General features: G+C 38.6%; 1 protein-coding gene across 1 annotated transcript in view; it reads right to left on the bottom strand.

Annotated features, from left to right (window-relative positions):
- vsig10 (V-set and immunoglobulin domain containing 10) overlaps window positions 1-17,438 on the bottom strand; it is a 31,570-nt gene extending 14,132 nt beyond the window's left edge. The window contains exons 1-4 of the mRNA XM_060907432.1: window positions 17,127-17,438; window positions 12,797-13,096; window positions 8,255-8,563; window positions 5,360-5,641 (exon numbers count right to left, since the gene is read on the bottom strand). Coding sequence (XP_060763415.1) covers window positions 5,360-5,641; window positions 8,255-8,563; window positions 12,797-13,096; window positions 17,127-17,178 — 943 coding nt within the window. The 5' untranslated portion in view covers window positions 17,179-17,438. The remainder of the gene's footprint in view (window positions 1-5,359; window positions 5,642-8,254; window positions 8,564-12,796; window positions 13,097-17,126) is intronic.
- Window positions 17,439-17,794: the final 356 nt, after the last annotated feature.

The raw sequence follows: 17,794 nt of genomic DNA, 5'->3' as shown, positions 1-17,794 counted from the left end.
AAAATACAGGCCTAGGTGAGATCTCTGGGAGTGGTTTTGATGTATTACATGTTGCTTTATTTTTGCATGGTGAGGTTGACATTTACATGGAATTGCCCTATACCGGTATATCGTTCAGCATTAATGATGCCTTCCCAGATGTACAAGCCACCCATGTCATGTGCACTAATGCACCCTCATACCATCACAGATGCTGGTTTTTGAACTGTGCACTGATAACAAGCTGGATGGTCCCTCTCCTCTTTAATCTGGAAGACGTGGTGATTTTTAAAAAGAATTTCTACTTCTGATTCGTCAGACCTCGGGACAATTTTCCACTTTGCCTCAGTCCATCGTAAAAGAGCTCAGGCCCAGAGAAGGTGGTGGTGTTTCTGGATATTGTTTATATCTGGTTTTAACTTGCATTTGTGGATGCAGTAATGAAGTGTTTTCACAGACGATGGTTTTCTGAAGTGTTCCTGAGCCCATACAGTGATTTCCACGACAGACACATGTCTGCTTTTAATGCAGTTTTGCCTGAGGGCCTGAAGATCACAGGCATCCAATGTCAGTTTTCAGCCTTGTCTCTTGCATACAGAGATTTCTCCAGATTCTCTGAACCGTTTAATGATATTATGGACCATAGATGATGAGATCCCCAAATTCTTTGCAATTTTATATTGAGGAACGTTATTCTTAAATTGTTGCACTGTTTGCCCATGCAGTCTTTCACAGAGCGGTGAACCCCTCCCCATCTTTACTTCTGAGAGACTCCGCCTCTCTGGAATGCTCTTTTTATACCCAATCATGTTACTGACCTGTTGCCAATTAACCAAATTAGGGTTTTTTTTTTTTAGCATTACACAACTTTTTCAGTCATCTGTTGCCCCTGTCCCAGCTTTTCAAATGAGCATATATTTTTCAAAACCAATAACATTTCTCAGTTTCAACATTTGATATGTTGTTCTTGTACTATTTTCAATGAAATATAGGGTTTCCATGATTTACAAATCTTCACATTCTGTTTTTATGTACAGTTTACACAGCGTCCAAACTTTTGTGGAATTGGGGTTGTATTTTTTGGGGTTTTGTTTTCAAGTAGAGTTTTTATTTCGTCCTCGGTCGGTTCAGCAACACGCTCCACCATTTTGTTTTTCTCTACTCATGACGTGTCCGAAATCGCTCCCTATTCACTATACAGGGCACTATATAGTGAGGACGCAATTTTGTAGTGCTGTCTGAAACCTTAGTGAGGATTATTTGCACCCTGTATAATGCACTCAAAGTATCCCACAATGCATCACGAAAAGTAGTGTACAACCGATGGTCACTAACCAAAGCAATACATTCCATCATGCATTGCGGTCATGCTGAAAGAAATCAAATTAAAAGTCTCAAATTTGATTTAATAAAAGGCAGAGGCAAAGAAGAAAGTATTCAGCCTTGATTTAAAAGAACTGAAAGACGCAGGTGCTTTGTACTGATTAATGTGGGAAATGCGCTCAGTATAATATGGATTTATCACAAAAATACACGCGTGTATTTATTATTTTGAAAACCCACCAGCCGGGTGATCTGGCACGTTTTAATTACGTTTAATTATGAGGTAAATAATGGCAGGACGGACTAGTGTCCGAAAGAGTTTTTTTTTTTATTTTACCAATGAGCTCACTATATAGTCCTCTATATAGTAATTCCCTATATAGGGAGTAGTGAATGAGTGAGCGATTTCAGACAGAGGGACGGTATATGAGCTGATAGCCTAGTAGTAGAGTAGCTAATCAGAGCACGCGATTGCTCATATCCGGGGAACGTGGATAGAATAAGATTGGTTGTTCATATGTGTACCTGTATCCTATATACAGATTGCTTTTCTTGTATAATAAAACTTTCCTGGGAGCCACCATCTTACTTTCTCAGAGTTTCAAATCTCATGCTTGGAGTACAAATTGCGTGAGAGAATCTTGGATTGTAATGTCACTTACACATCGCATAACTTACAGAGTCGGAGATCTAGTGGATATACATCGCTTCTAATTTGTTGTAAACAATCCTGAAGCTGCCCGAGGTCTCAAGTGCTGGGATCTAAAAATAGGCCCAAAGAGAATTTTTTTTCCATCCCCAGTCCTATAAATGGGCAATTCCAGCGTTATGGACGTGACACTTGAACTCAAAATGGCAACAAATGACCCAGTGCATGTTTTATTGTCTCCCAGTATTTAAACAGGTGTTGCATATTTTAAGGCTGTACCATACTGGAGAAGTGATAGAGCAAGAACAATTCCCATAGTACATCTAGGGCATGCCAGAAAATGCCACTCAAAGATGCGTTATGGATGTGACAGAAAAAGTATCACTTTTCTTGGGTGACTGTACATTTTTATCAAACTCTGTGAAATCGTAAACCTAATGTCGAAATGGAGATATCCATTTGATAGAGGGGTCCAAGGTGAATATTAAAAAAATCTTTGTTTAAAATATTTTGTATTTCATGCAGAGTTTCGGAAGGAAAAGTCAGCGTTATGGATGTGACGAAATTCCGTTATGGATGTGACGCGTCTGAAATAGACATGGCATATGTTTAGAAAATCAGCAATTTAACCACCATAACCCTTTGAAAAACTCTCTAAATATCAGCTAAAACTATCAAAGTTCTTAAATAATATTTAGGATGGCTATTGTTTTGCTGTTTTGTGGATTTTAGCATACATTTCTGTGGCTTGTGGCAATAATGTAGAATTGTACATGATCAAAGTTGATTTTAGCTTGGGGTTTACATTATAAGAAAGAAAGACTGACAGTGACATATTAGGTTGGTTACAAATTGGTTCAACTTATTCACATCTGTAAAATACAGGCCTAGGTGAGATCTCTGGGAGTGGTTTTGATGTATTACGTGTTGCTTTATTTTTGCATGGTGAGGTTGACATTTACATGGAATTGCCCAGATTATGTTACTTTGAAGGAGGAAGCTGCATTTCATTGCTTCCGGTTTCGCTGGAATCGCTTTCACTGTTTGTTTCCTCCTCTCTGGGGTCATATTCTGGTTCAAACATGTACAGTTGAACTGCTTTTTTTCAGGAACATTTTCCACGTTTGTACAGCAAAAATACAAAAAAAAAAAAATTACGCTTCGCCATTTTGTTTCTCTCTCCTCATGGTATATGAGCTAATAGCTTAGTAGTACAGTAGCCAATCAGAGCACACGATTGCTCATATCCAGTGAATGTGGATAGAATAATTACTGATATATCATCAGTAATTATACCGTAGCTCTTGGTACAGGAGCTATAATTAGCTCACCTTTGTGGTGAGATTACATGCACTAAGAGCGTCAGAAAAAATGCACAGCGCCAATATGATCCCTACGATCAGACGTATACCAAAAAATGGTGGATTGGATTTGGGAGAGGAAAGTTTTAATTTAATTTGATCCTGTAACAAATCAAAAACACTAGGATTGGAAAGATTTCTTTGGACCTAGAAATGTTCACATATAAAGAAACTTGATTGCACATGTTTGGTAGGAATTTTGATTATTATATAGTTACAAATTGTACTTTATTATGGTTATTGTTTTTGTAATGTAGCTGATATTCAAGGTTTCAGTATCGATACTGGTAATGGAAAAGAAAAAGTGGTGTTGTGCCATCATCATAACAGTTGCCCACCCACCCCCCAAAGGGAAAAAAAAAAACCACCCAGGAAATAGATGGACATAGTGATAGTGCTGACATTTTGTCAATCTGTGTGCACAAAAGTAGAACTGAGCAATCCATGATTATTTAGAAGGAGTTTTTGGATGCCAGAGGAAACCTTTGTCACCTTTAAAGGGATAGTTCGGGATTTTTGACATGAATCTGTATGGCATCCCCATCAATAGTGTCGTGCAAACACACTGACTTACCCCTGACAGCATCCTGCGAGTCCAGTTCTTGTCCAGTTTTGGTCCAGACGAAAGTAGTCCGGCAAGTTTGTTGGGGTCACGAAAGTAAAACGTTTTTCGTCTCAAAACAGTATGTGTTCAAAAGAGTGATATATTTGCATCACAAAACCGTTGCCAAATAAAAAGTCAGACCTCGAAATCGCTTGGCACTATTTTCTCTCCCTTCTTATCACTGCGCGCTGCCGCCAGGTGACAGCGAAACGCAGACCCGCTAAGCTGGTGGGAGACCAAGGCTGCACTCGATCCACGGCTTACACACGTGATGGCACGGAGGATGTGTATAGTGGCAGCATCTGTCCCCCCAGAGAGGATCTTTTCAAAAGCAGGACAGATTATAACTGAGAGGAGAAATAGAATCAGAATTAACTAGTTAATTGCAGCAATTAAAGGAATAGGTAGGAAAAGGAAGGCGCAAAGACACCGCGCAGCGCCTGAAAACGGGTTTTCAGGCGCTGCGCACCCGTTTTCAGGCGCTGCGCGGTGTCTTTGCGCCTGCAGCGGTGCTTTGCCTGTGCTGTGGCTGAAAATAGTTCCAGATATAAATTGGTCTAGTAAATCCCTTCGTGTTAATTTGCATTGATATGTGTACTCGATGTGAATGTACAAGTCATGAGAAATAATTATAAAAAATCTTCCGAAAGAGCCGGCTCCTTATAGTAAGAAGAGCCAAAAGAGCCGAAATTCCCAGCACTAGTAAACAATGAATGAAACAGCCGTGGCTGTCGCCTGGCGGCAGCGCGCAGTGATAAGAAGGGAGAGAAAATAGTGCCAAGCGATTTCGAGGTCTGACTTTTTATTTGGCAACGGTTTTGTGATGCAAATATATCACTCTTTTGAACACGTACTGTTTTGAGACGAAAAACGTTTTACTTTCGTGACCCCATCAAACTTGCCGGACTACTTTCGTCTGGACCAAAACTGGACAAGAACTGGACTCGCAGGATGCTGTCAGGGGTAAGTCAGTGTGTTTGCACGACACTATTGATGGGGATGCCATACAGATTCATGTCAAAAATCCCGAACTATCCCTTTAAACATGTCCAAAAGCCAAACGAAACAATTCATTAACGGTTTCTTGTGCTGAGTCTACTTCAAAATGGACGTATATTATTTTTCTATAAAAAGAATGATTACTGTTGATAGTAATTAACATCCAATGTGAAGGTCAGAGATGATCTACAGTAAACACACAGCCCTAAAGGGATTCCATGCAATACCAGAAAAGCATCACAGTGAAGAATTTACTAAACCATTCCAGAATTGAGCATTATAATCAAACGGCATGTTGTATAAACACTATATATACACACACATACAGTATGTACACCCCTTCTATGTGCAGGAAGAGGTTTCACTAAAACTGGTATCTTTACACACTATTATGCAAGCTGTTATTCCGTTACAGTGTCTATATATCAACACATCAGCTCTTACCAAGTGTGAAGGTGCAAAATGTCTTGTTTCCAGGCTTTTGGGTTACATGTTTTCCTACACAGGTGATCTTCTGGCCCTCGTACAACATGTTCCTGTTCAGTGTCACCTCAAAGTTCTCCCTCTCCTGCGATACATTCAATAAAGGCTTCCCGCCTGCTTTCGAGTCCAATAACACCGTTAGCATGGGGGTGGGGTAAGCACCGTACCAGGAGCAGTTAAAGAAGACCTGATTGAGCTCAGAGCCGTGGTGCCAAATGCAGTCCGGATGATACTTTGGAGCATCTGGAGAGGAAATTATAGGAAGGCACAATGATTAGTACCAATATAAAACTGAAAGTAAAATCATGATTATGTATCAAAATGGTGATTTTTTTCCCCCATTTTCAATCCATAGAGAACAGGCTTCATTGTCACATTGTATATTAGAAGACTATATTTAGCTATAAACATCTAAAATCAAAGTAAGACTTCTCTTTGGTCATAACAATTAAAAGTTCCTGTTTTAAAATTAAAAATGAACGCAATCAACCAATCCACCGATCAATCAATCAATCATAAATTAATGCACCATCCAATAGAAAACATATTTAAATGTTAAACAATATTCATAAATATCTCAGCTGATCATGTATAATTTCTTAAAAACTGAGATTATCTTTAACAGGACAATTAATTTTTAGGGCGACAGAATTAATTAAGTTGCACAGTAACTGGGCAGTAGCAAAATTACGCCTTGTACTATGAGAAAAAAGAATTAAAGTTAATGGATCTAGATTTCTAAAGGGATTCTGATATTAAATGAACACGGATAACATTTATTTAATGTTTATCTAATGCTGATATAATGCTCTTCTAAAATTAATTCAACACTGATTTAATGTCCACCTCATATTAATCTAATCCTGCTATAACACTCATAACAATCGTGTAACCTTCATATAACTGGCATCCAACACTGATATAACGCTCATACAACATTCATATAACTCCTCCAATACCGATATAACTCTCATGTAACATTCATATAACTCATTTAATACTGATTATAGCGCTCATATAACATTCATATAACTGTCATCTAACACTGATATAACGCTCAAATAACATTCATATAACTCATCTAACACTGATATAACGCTCGTATAACTCATCTACTGATATAACGCTTATATAACCATCATCTAACACTGATATAACGCTCATATAACCATCATCTAACACTGATATAACATTCATAACTGTCATCTAACACTGATATAACATTCATATAACTGCCATAACACTCACACAACAGTCATATAACTCCTCTAATACTGATATAGCGCTTATATAACAGTCATCTAACACGGATATAACACTTATATAACCTTCATATAACACAGTCATCTAATGCTGACGTAACGCTCCTACAACATTCACGTAACCGTCATATAACTGTCATCTAATTCTGATGTAATACTCATATAACATTCATATGACTGTCATCTAACACCAATATAATGCTCATATAACGGTCATCTAACGCTAATATAATGCTCATGTAACGTTCATATGACCGTCATCCAGCGTTGGCATAACACTCATCTAACATTCATATAACTGATCTAACACTGATATAATGCTCATGTAACGTTTATATAACTGTCATCTAATGCCAATAACGCTCTTGTAACATTCATGTAATGTTCATATGACCGTCATCCAGCGTTGGCATAACACTCATCTAACATTCATATAACCGATCTAACACTGATATAATGCTCATGTAACGTTCATATAACTGTCATCTAATGCCAATAACGCTCTTGTAACATTCATGTAACGTTCATATGACTGCCATCCAGTGTTGATACAACGCTCATCTAACATTCATATAAAAAGTTCATATAACTGTCATCTAACCCCAATATAACGCTCATATAAGGTTCGTATAACTGTCATCTAACGCCAATAACGGTCATGTAACATTCATGTAAGGCAGCTGGGCCATAGAAGGTTCACGCTGCACGCTGCACGTTCACGTGAAGAACCGGACCCTGGGCCATTAAACTTCATGCTTGGATGTTCACGTGTTGCGTCTGTTCTACTTTGACCGAGTAACCAACAATATGGACTCTTCGGATGACGACGATTGCCTCATTCTGCTTTTACTGAGACAGAGGAAGAGAAAAAGGAACAGAATTTGGAGCCGAGAACACTTCCTTCTGAGAGAAACCCGTGGTGAATTTCACCGAACATTCTATAATCTGCTTGACAATCCCGATGAAGAACTATTTTTCAATTATACCATTCAATTATATTTTTTCTGAAGTTTTCCCCTGAAAGCATAGAGTTATCTCCCTAGACCCGTTCTGATTGGCTGGCGCGGCGGTGACCGCATGCATTGACTGGAATTTCCATCTTCACGCCTAGAAAAAAGTGTGCATGTTCATTTCACGCTTCACGCGTGAAGTGTGCAGCGTGCAGCGTGCAACGTGAACGCCGTTCTATGGCCCAGAGCAAGTCATGCTACGTTTGTCCACTTTTCTTTACACGCGTGTAGCGTGTAGTGTGCAGCATGCAGCGTGCAGCGTGAACCTTCTATGGCCCAGCTGCCTAACGTTCATATGACCGTCATCCAGTGCTGACATAACGCTCATCTAACATTCATATAACTCATCTAACACTGATATAATGCTCATAAAACATTCATATAATGTTCATATAAACACTCATACAACAGTCATATAATCTTCATATACCTCATCTAACACTGATAACGCTCACATAACGTTCAAATAACTCATCCAACACTGATAACATTCATATAATGTTCATATAACGCTCATCTATCACTGATATAACCGTTATTTGTTATTATACTGTTGTTATAATGCAGTAATTTGTAGGCCATACAGTAGATGAGTAGTTCCACGCTTTGTGTCTTGGTTTTGTTGGAGACGCTGTTTTGCGTGAGGCACGTGTAGTTTCTTTGATCCTCAGGCTGAATGTTGAAGATCTCAAAGTGCAGAAATGATTTACTCCCAAACGCCCTGGTTTTGTTTTCTTTCAGGGTCACATCCTCAAAAGTCCAGGTCATGTTCTGTGACGGGTACGACTTGCTGGAACAGTTAAAAATAACAGTGGTGCCTTTCGCGACAAACAACGTTCCATTAGTGAGAGACGTCACTGGTGTGACATTTACCACCATGTCCTTTGGACCATCTGGAAAAATAAAGACACAGAATCAGTATACAGTGTAAACAATGTAAGCAGTCAAGGTTCTGGAGTATGGAACAGAAAGCATCCCAGGATAATAAAATATTAATAAATTATAATTGATGGCCATAATAATTAAAATAATTATTCAACTGCACTTAATCGTACTTGTAAAAGTATATAAAAACGGCTCTCAATTTGATGGAGGATACAAGGATACATCAGGGCAAGGCACATGAGAAAGAGATTTAGTAAAATAAATAACCAAACAATTTATTTATTTATTATTATTAAAAAGGGGCATTACAGTGGTGCTTGAAAAAGTTTGTGAACCCTTTAGAATTTTCTATATACATGCAGAAATATGACCTAAAACATCATCAGATTTTCACACAAGTCCTAAAAGTAGATAAAGAGAACTCAGTTAAACAAATGAGACAAAAATATTATACTTGGTCATTTATTTATTGAGGAAAATGATCCAGTATTACATATCTGTGAGTGGCAAAAGTATGTGAACCTCTAGGATTAGCAGTTAATTTGAAGGTGAAATTAGAGTCAGGTGTTTTCAATCAATGGGATGACAATCAGGTGTGAGTGGGCACCCTGTTTTATTTAAAGAACAGGGATCTATCAAAGTCTGATCTTCACAACACGTTTGTGGAAGTGTATCATGGCACGAACAAAGGAGATTTCTGAGGACCTCAGAAAAAGCGTTGTTGATGCTCATCAGGCTAGAAAAGGGTACAAAACCATCTCTAAAGAGTTTGGACTCCACCAATCCACAGTCAGACAGATTGTGTACAAATGGAGGAAATTCAAGACCATTGTTACCCTCCCCAGGAGTGGTCGACCAACAAAGATCACTCCAAGAGCAAGGCGTGTAATAGTCGGCGAGGTCACAAAGGACCCCAGGGTAACTTCTAAGCAACTGAAGGCCTCTCTCACATTGGCTAATGTTAAATGTTCATGAGTCCACCATCAGGAGAACACTGAACAACAAATGGTGTGCATGGCAAGGTTGCAAGGAGAAAGCCACTGCTCTCCATAAAGAACATTGCTGCTCATCTGCAGTTTGCTAAAGATCACATGGACAAGCCAGAAGGCTATTGGAAAAATGTTTTGTGGACGGATGAGACCAAAATAGAACTTTTTGGTTTAAATGAGAAGCGTTATGTTTGGAGAAAGGAAAACACTGCATTCCAGCATAAGAACCTTATCCCATCTGTGAAACATGGTGGTGGTAGTATCATGGTTTGGGCCTGTTTCGCTGCATCTGGGCCAGGAGGGCTTGCCATCATTGATGGAACAATGAATTCTGAATTATACCAGCGAATTCTAAAGGAAAATGTCAGGACATCTGTCCATAAACTGAATCTCAAGAGAAGGTGGGTCATGCAGCAAGACAACGACCCTAAGCACACAAGTCGTTCTACCAAAGAATGGTTAAAGAAGAATAAAGTGAATGTTTTGGAATGGCCAAGTCAAAGTCCTGACCTTAATCCAATCGAAATGTTGCGGAAGGACCTGAAGCGAGCAGTTCATGTGAGGAAACCCACCAACATCCCAGAGTTGAAGCTGTTCTGTACGGAGGAACGGGCTAAAATTCCTCCAAGCTGGTGTGCAGGACTGATCAACAGTTACCAGAAACGTTTAGTTGCAGTTATTGCTGCACAAGGGGGTCACACCAGATACTGAAAGCAAAGGTTCACATACTTTTGCCACTCACAGATATGTAATATTGGATCATTTTCCTCAATAAATAAATGACCAAGTATAATATTTTTGTCTCATTTGTTTAACTGGGTTCTCTTGATCTACTTTTAGGACTTGTGTGAAAATCTGATGTTGTTTTAGGTCATATTTATGCAGAAATATAGAAAATTCTAAAGGGTTTACAAACTTTCAAGCACCACTGTAGGTAAGATTTGTTTTTTTAAGATTAATTCTCTAACGTTTGACTTAATCTTAAAAGTTAACCTTTAAGGTTAAGGGTTCAACTTTTTTTTTTTTAACACCTTCAGCCTATGCCCCCAGGATCTACTGCAGCCAATAGCGTGTCTATAAAATGATTCTGTGAAGATATCGTAAAAATTTCACTAATCTTTCTAGATCGGCTGCACCAAATTTCACCAATGTCCCCTTATTTTAAAGCCAAACAAAACCCCAAAAATAAACTCCTTTATTCTGATAGATAATATCCATACAAGACATTTAACCATTATTCCACAAAATCGAGTCGTACATGAGCTGATAGCTGACGAGGCGCGTAGCACCGAGTTGTCTATAAGCCGTGTCCAACGAGATTGAGTGGAATAACTGTTTTATTCTGTCCACATTCACTGGATTTTGAGAAATGGAGGATTTTTAGTTTTATTTTTTGCAAATTCGATAAATAAAAACTTTATACAAAATGTCCGACAAAATCATTTCCGCTTAGAATGTAAACAAACCGGCGAAATGACAGGAGCAATTTGTGAAAAATTTTATTATTATAATTCTTGAAAAAAATATATATATATTATATATATATATATATATATATATATATATATATATATATATATATATATATATTTTTTTTTTTTTTTTTTTTTCTCTTAGCATCAAATATTTTCATTCCATTTTTTGTTGCTTTTTTTTGTATTTTTTGGTGTTTTGTTTTCGAATAGAGTTTTTATTTCGTCCCCGGTTGATTCAGCAACACGCTCCGCCATTTTGTTTTTATCTACTCATGGTATATGAGCTGATAGCCTAGTAGTAGAGTAGCCAATCAGAGCATGCGATTGCTCATATCCAGGGAACGTGGATAGAATAAGTTTGGTTGTTCATTTGTTCATATTTGTACCTGTATCCTATGTACCGATTGTTTTTCTTGTACAATAAAACTTTCCTGGGTGCCGCCATCTTACTTCCTCCGAGTTTCAAATATCGTGCTTGGAGTACAAATTATATGAGAGAATCTTGGATTGCGAGGTCACTTACACATCACATAACTTACCGAGTCTGAAATCTAGTGGATATACATCGCTTCTAATTTGTTGTAAACAATCCTGAAGCTGCCCGAGGTCTCAAGTGCTGGGATCTAAAAATAGGCCCAAAGGGAATTTTTTTTTCCATCCCCAGTCCTATAAATTATGTTACTTTGAAGGAGGAAGCAGCAAAACGCTGCATTTCATCGCGTCCGGTTTTGCTGGAATCACTTTCACTGTTTGTTTCCTCGTCTCTGGGGTCATATTCTGGTTCAAACATGTACAGTTGAACTGCTTTTTGTTCAGGAACATTTTCCACGTTTGTACAGCAAAACTACAGGAAATTTCCAAGTTGATGGCTTTGTGTGACGAAGGCAAACGGTGCACTTGTGTGTAAGCAACGTCACAAAAGGATATCCAGGTTTGGCGCAAATGGCTGCGTCCAGATAAGCTATTTTTAACATCACAACTTTTTATATCAACAATTTATCCATTTTAAGGTTTTATTTTTAATTAAAACGTGTGGGGGCACATCACGGCATTGAAGTGATCGGCCAACGGAGTTTATTCTGTGTGTTTTGTTTGGCTTTGAAGATAATAAGCTGTAGATTTAGAGTATCCAATAAAACAATTTATTTTTGATCAACTGGACTCATTTTGTGGTGAAACGGCCCAGTAAAAATAAAATAAATATAAATCTCATTACATTACGTAGACGCTCTTATCCAGAACGACATACAGCATACCCAGAGCAGCCTGGGGAGCAGTTAGGGGTTAAGTGCATTGCTCAAGGGCACATCAACCATTCTGGCTGGTCCAGGGACTCGAACCAGCAACCTTTTGGTCCTAAAGCTGCTTCTCTAGCCATTAAGCCATGGCTTCCCTATATAACATTAGGTGGGATATCAAGCCAACTGGTTTGATTAATTTGGGCTTTTGTGGCTCCTTTATAAATAATAACGATTAAATAATCATGGGCGGTAACACATCGGCTGTGGCTAGTGGGAAAAAAATCAAACAACCAATAGTCGCTGTTTATGCATTCACATGGAAGATTTTATAATTAAATAAAGAAAGACGTCTGGTGAATATTGATTAGAACAGGCCTCGTGTGAGTTTTCACTACATGCAACGTCACACAGGTTTGTAAACCTGCTGAGCCTGTTTCTTACCCGATCGCATTCCTTACAGAAACAAACACATGAAGCTTGGCATACAGCTCCGAACTGCACAAACGGTGTTTTAGTGTCTCTACACTCCAGCATACCTGTGACCAGTAGCCGAACACGGTGGAGTACGTCGCTTCCCTTCGGCTCAGTCTGACACTGATACACTTCCTCATCTAAAGTCATCAAGCCAGTGATGCTCAAGCTGCTGTTGTCCAGGATGGATATGTGCGTCGACGTGTGCGTCGTGCTGGCAGGCAGAGAGTGGCTATGGGTAGCCAACACCACCTCGCCCTTTATCCAGCGGGTCACTGACGGGGTGATGTTGGGCGGGATGCCGAGGCATGGCAGCACGACGTTCTCCTCCAACTCTTTGATTATCGTAACCTCATCCGTTAATACTGTACAAGACAAAAATGGCCACATTACAGCAGAATCCTGAAAGCCCAGAAGGCTCGATTTACACTTCACAGGGTCTAGAAAGCATTTCGTACCCTACATAGGCAGTACAGAGATGCAGCCAAGGTAACTCATTATTAGTTAACTCAAAGCTTTTCCTGCGACTGCACCCTTCAGTACACACCTATATTATCTCAGCATACATTCATGTTCTGTTAGGACTGGGCCTGTTTTGGCCTCTAGAGGCCACTGTTATTTCCTTTTCTGGTCATGTTTGTTTTGGGCCTCTAGAGGTCACCACTGTGTTCTGTGTTTTGTCTTATTGCCTGTTTCCTGCCCCGCCCTGTCCTTAATTAGTTTGTGTATTTATACCCCTGAGTTCAGTCTTCTTGTCACGGAGTCTTTGTGCTGTTATGTTTAGCTCCAGTTACCTCTGTTCCGTGTTCCTTGCCTTTGTCTTTTTGGTTTTGCACTTTGCTTTGCTTTTTGGACTTTGTATTTACTGTTTTTTGGATCTTCTGAGCGTTGGTATTTTTGCCTTTTCTTTTCTAGTTTTTTGGCTTTTGTATTTGACTTTGAACTTTTGGATATTTTATTTTTCCCTTCATCTTCTGAGCGTTTTTTGGATTATATTTTTTGGGAACTGTAAATATTGTAAATAAACTTTTTGATACTTTTCTACTTCTGCCTCACGCCTCTGCACTTGAGTCATTCCCCTGGTGGCCTAGTGGGGGTTTGCTGGATTATCGCACCAGCGAACCAGGTTCGAATCCCAGCAAAACCCTAACATGTTCTGAATATAACGCACCTTTTCGAGCTTTATTTATGAGGCAAAAATATACTGTTAAAGTTGTTTGAATCATATCAATAAGAATGCCCTTACCCTTTTTTTTTTTAAATTGAAATTGGAGATCGATTCACAGGAGTGCACATCATTTATCAGAACTAATCACAAAAAGAGTTGAAGTGTTTTTAAACATCTTTCTTATTCAAATGAAATCTGAAAAGAAAAGAAAAAACTAGAATATGGGTTGAGTTTGTTTTTTTCAGATTTCTACAAATTTATTATAAAGCTATACGTATACTATACTAAATGTTTGGATTTGCAGGTTTATCTAACTTAAAAAAAAAAAAGTTCACGGTGACCGTAGCTTTTATTATATTCATGATTATATTCACAATATTTTATATTAATTCAATCCTCAAACTGAAAACTACAGGGCTAAACTTTTTTAATTTGTAATAAAATATGCCCAAGTCTTTTTTTTTTTTTTTGCTTGTGTTCTTATTCTCTATGCGCACCATCATTGTAGAATAAATTAAAATATACAATAATAATTAAATGCAAATTAGATTATTTATACATATTACACATTTTAATATGATGGTACACTGTCAGAAATAAGGGTACAGTTACAGTAGGGGTCCATTTCTGTGCCCAGAGGTACAATCTACACTAATGTACCACTTAGGGTTTATTATTGGACCTCAAGGTAACTATGTGGACCATTTTAGGGCCGAAAAGGTCCATATTCCCAAGGGTACAAATAAATAGGTACGTTAGAGGGTACTGACCCAGTGACAAGCTGTTTGACCCCTAAAGGTACAATAATATTCTTTACTTTCTGAGAGTGTAGAAGATAAGTGAGAGAGGTTTGGAATTCAAGCAGAGGTGGAAAGAGTACTAAAATATTATACTCAAGTACAAGTACTGTTACTCTGATGAAATTTTACTTAAGTACAAGTAAAGTTACCAGACAAAAAAATCTACTCAAGTAAAAGTAAAAAGTAGATCATTTAAAATGTACTTTGAGTAAAAGTAAAACGTTACTTTTAACAATGGGTGTTTTCTGCCTCCATTGTGTTGTGCAAAAATGAAAAAGAAGAGGAAACAAGGATATATGTACATCTCAACCCAGATGTTTTATTTAAAGGAAGTGTATCAAATTGAATGCTTAGGATAATGCTGCATTAAAACTGAGACAAACAAAAAAGGTCAATACACACAGTCATGTCGTTTACATCGCCCTGACCACACACAAAGCATTGTACACGAAATATGAAAGTGAAACGTTGCACCGAAATCTCGCAGCTTGCCTGTGTGCACTGTGTGTTATTGAACAATTCAATTCAAACATTATTTGTTTTGTACTAAATAAGTCTGTGTAAAACACATTTTAAATAAAAACTATGTTTTGTGAACTTAATGCCACATACTGTTGATTTTTTTAGATAAATAATCATCTGGGTGTCGATAATTGTAGAACGGTGTCGATAAATGTGGACAAAGGTGTCGATAAGTGTGCACAAAAGGTGTCGATAAGCGTAGAACGGTGTCAATAAGTGTGGACAAAGGTGTCGATAAGCGTAGAACGGTGTCGATAACTGTGGACAAAGTGTCAATAATTGTAGAACGCTGTCGATAATTGTAGAACGGTGTCGATAACTGTGGACAAAGGTGTCGATAATTGTAGAACGGTGTCGATAAGTGTGGACAAAGGCGTCGATAAGTGTGCACAAAAGGTGTCGATAAGCGTAGAACGGTGTCAATAAGTGTGGACAAAGGTATCGATAAGCGTAGAACGGTGTCGATAACTGTGGACAAAGGTGTCAATAATTGTAGAACGCTGTCGATAATTGTAGAACGGTGTCGATAACTGTGGACAAAGGTGTCGATAATTGTAGAACGGTGTCAATAACTGTGGACAAAGGTGTCGATAAGCGTAGAACGGTGTCGATAACTGTGGACAAAGGTGTCGATAATTGTAGAACGGTGTCAATAAGTGTGGACAAAGGTATCGATAAGCGTAGAACGGTGTCGATAACTGTGGACAAAGGTGTCAATAATTGTAGAACGCTGTCGATAATTGTAGAACGGTGTCGATAACTGTGGACAAAGGTGTCGATAATTGTAGAACGGTGTCAATAACTGTGGACAAAGGTGTCGATAATTGTAGAACGGTGTCGATAACTGTGGACAAAGGTGTCGATAATTGTAGAACGGTGTCGATAACTGTGGACAAAGGTGTCGATAATTGTAGAACGGTGTCGATAACTGTGGACAAAGGTGTCGATAATTGTAGAACGGTGTCGATAACTGTGGACAAAGGTGTCGATAATTGTAGAACGGTGTCGATAACTGTGGACAAAGGTGTCGATAATTGTAGAACGGTGTCGATAACTGTGGACAAAGGTGTCGATAATTGTAGAACGGTGTCGATAACTGTGGACAAAGGTGTCGATAATTGTAGAACGGTGTCGATAACTGTGGACAAAGGTGTCGATAATTGTAGAACGGTGTCGATAACTGTGGACAAAGGTGTCGATAATTGTAGAACGGTGTCGATAACTGTGGACAAAGGTGTCGATAATTGTAGAACGGTGTCGATAACTGTGGACAAAGGTGTCGATAATTATAGAACGGTGTCGATAACTGTGGACAAAGGTGTCGATAACTGTAGAACGGTGTCGATAACTGTGGACAAAAGTGTCGATAATTGTAGAACGGTGTCAATAAGTGTGGACAAAAGCTGTCGATAAGTGTGGACAAAGGTGTCGATAAGTGTGGACAAAGGTGTCACATGATCTGATACACTCAGTAATAGGGAATCAACCCATTTCTTTCCAGTGGAAGTTTGAGTAATTATTCATGCATAATTTATGTATTGAAAGTCTTTTCTACTTTTGCAACGGCCAAAAGATCATTAAGGTGTCGATAATTGTAGCAGCCGCTCTAATAATAATAATAATAATAATAATAATAATAGTAGTACTTGTCCTTAATTTCCATTATTGTAAGATGCACAAAAGTTGTGAACCCCTTATTGGACCCCATACACCAAAGTGCACTACATAGTGTGTCGGAGTCCTGATGCGCCCTCTGTAGGGAAACTTCTTAGTTTGGAAAGCGGTGTTTAGAAAGCGCGTCGCGCGCGTGCGTGAACGGCGTCATGTTTGCTGAAGGATTTAAGAAAAACCCTTTTAGGATATATCTAGATTTAAGTAAACAAAGCGTCAAAAGTGTGAACTCACCTTTTTGATATAAAAGTAAAAAGTAGAGAAAAGTTATTCCGGATATTTTCATCGCCGCAGCCGGAAGTTTAGACGGGCGAGAAGGAACCGCACGCGCCGCAGTCAGAAGTCACATCTGTAAACACAAACTCAGACAAACCAGGAAGTTGTCGTTTGTCGCAGCTGGGAAATAAATAAAATAAAAAAAACCCACAGACGTTTCAGCTTCTGTTTCAAGTCTTAACTGCGTCCATCTTCATGTTCATATCCACTTATTTTCGTTTCATCTACCTGCTCTCTCTCTCTCTCTCTCTCTCTCTCCCGGAAGTCCTGTTTGTGTATTCCGGATGGGCCACACCTTGCCTTACCTGTCTTTCTTAACCAAACACATGCCATTGCAACGCTGACACACCTACTACTACTATCACTATTCATAAAACAATGCAGTGTTTCCCTTTTTGTTTGTTTTAATAATGAAAAACGGTAATGGAGGGAGTGTTTGTTAATTAGAAATTAGCATATAGCTACTTTCAGGCCTGTCAGAAAGACTTAGAAACCTTTTTTTTTTAAAATGTATTTGCATTTATTCAATTGGCATCCAGTGTGTGTCCCAGCATGACCACATCATGCCCCACAGTGTTCCTGGGATTGGCCCCTATTAGAAATAGGGTTGCTTGCACACACACACA

Source organism: Neoarius graeffei, chromosome 24 (assembly GCF_027579695.1).
Source record: "Neoarius graeffei isolate fNeoGra1 chromosome 24, fNeoGra1.pri, whole genome shotgun sequence".
Lineage (NCBI taxonomy): Eukaryota > Metazoa > Chordata > Actinopteri > Siluriformes > Ariidae > Neoarius > Neoarius graeffei.
Note: the sequence above shows the minus strand (reverse complement) of the source record. Positions and strands in the feature narration are given on the sequence as shown.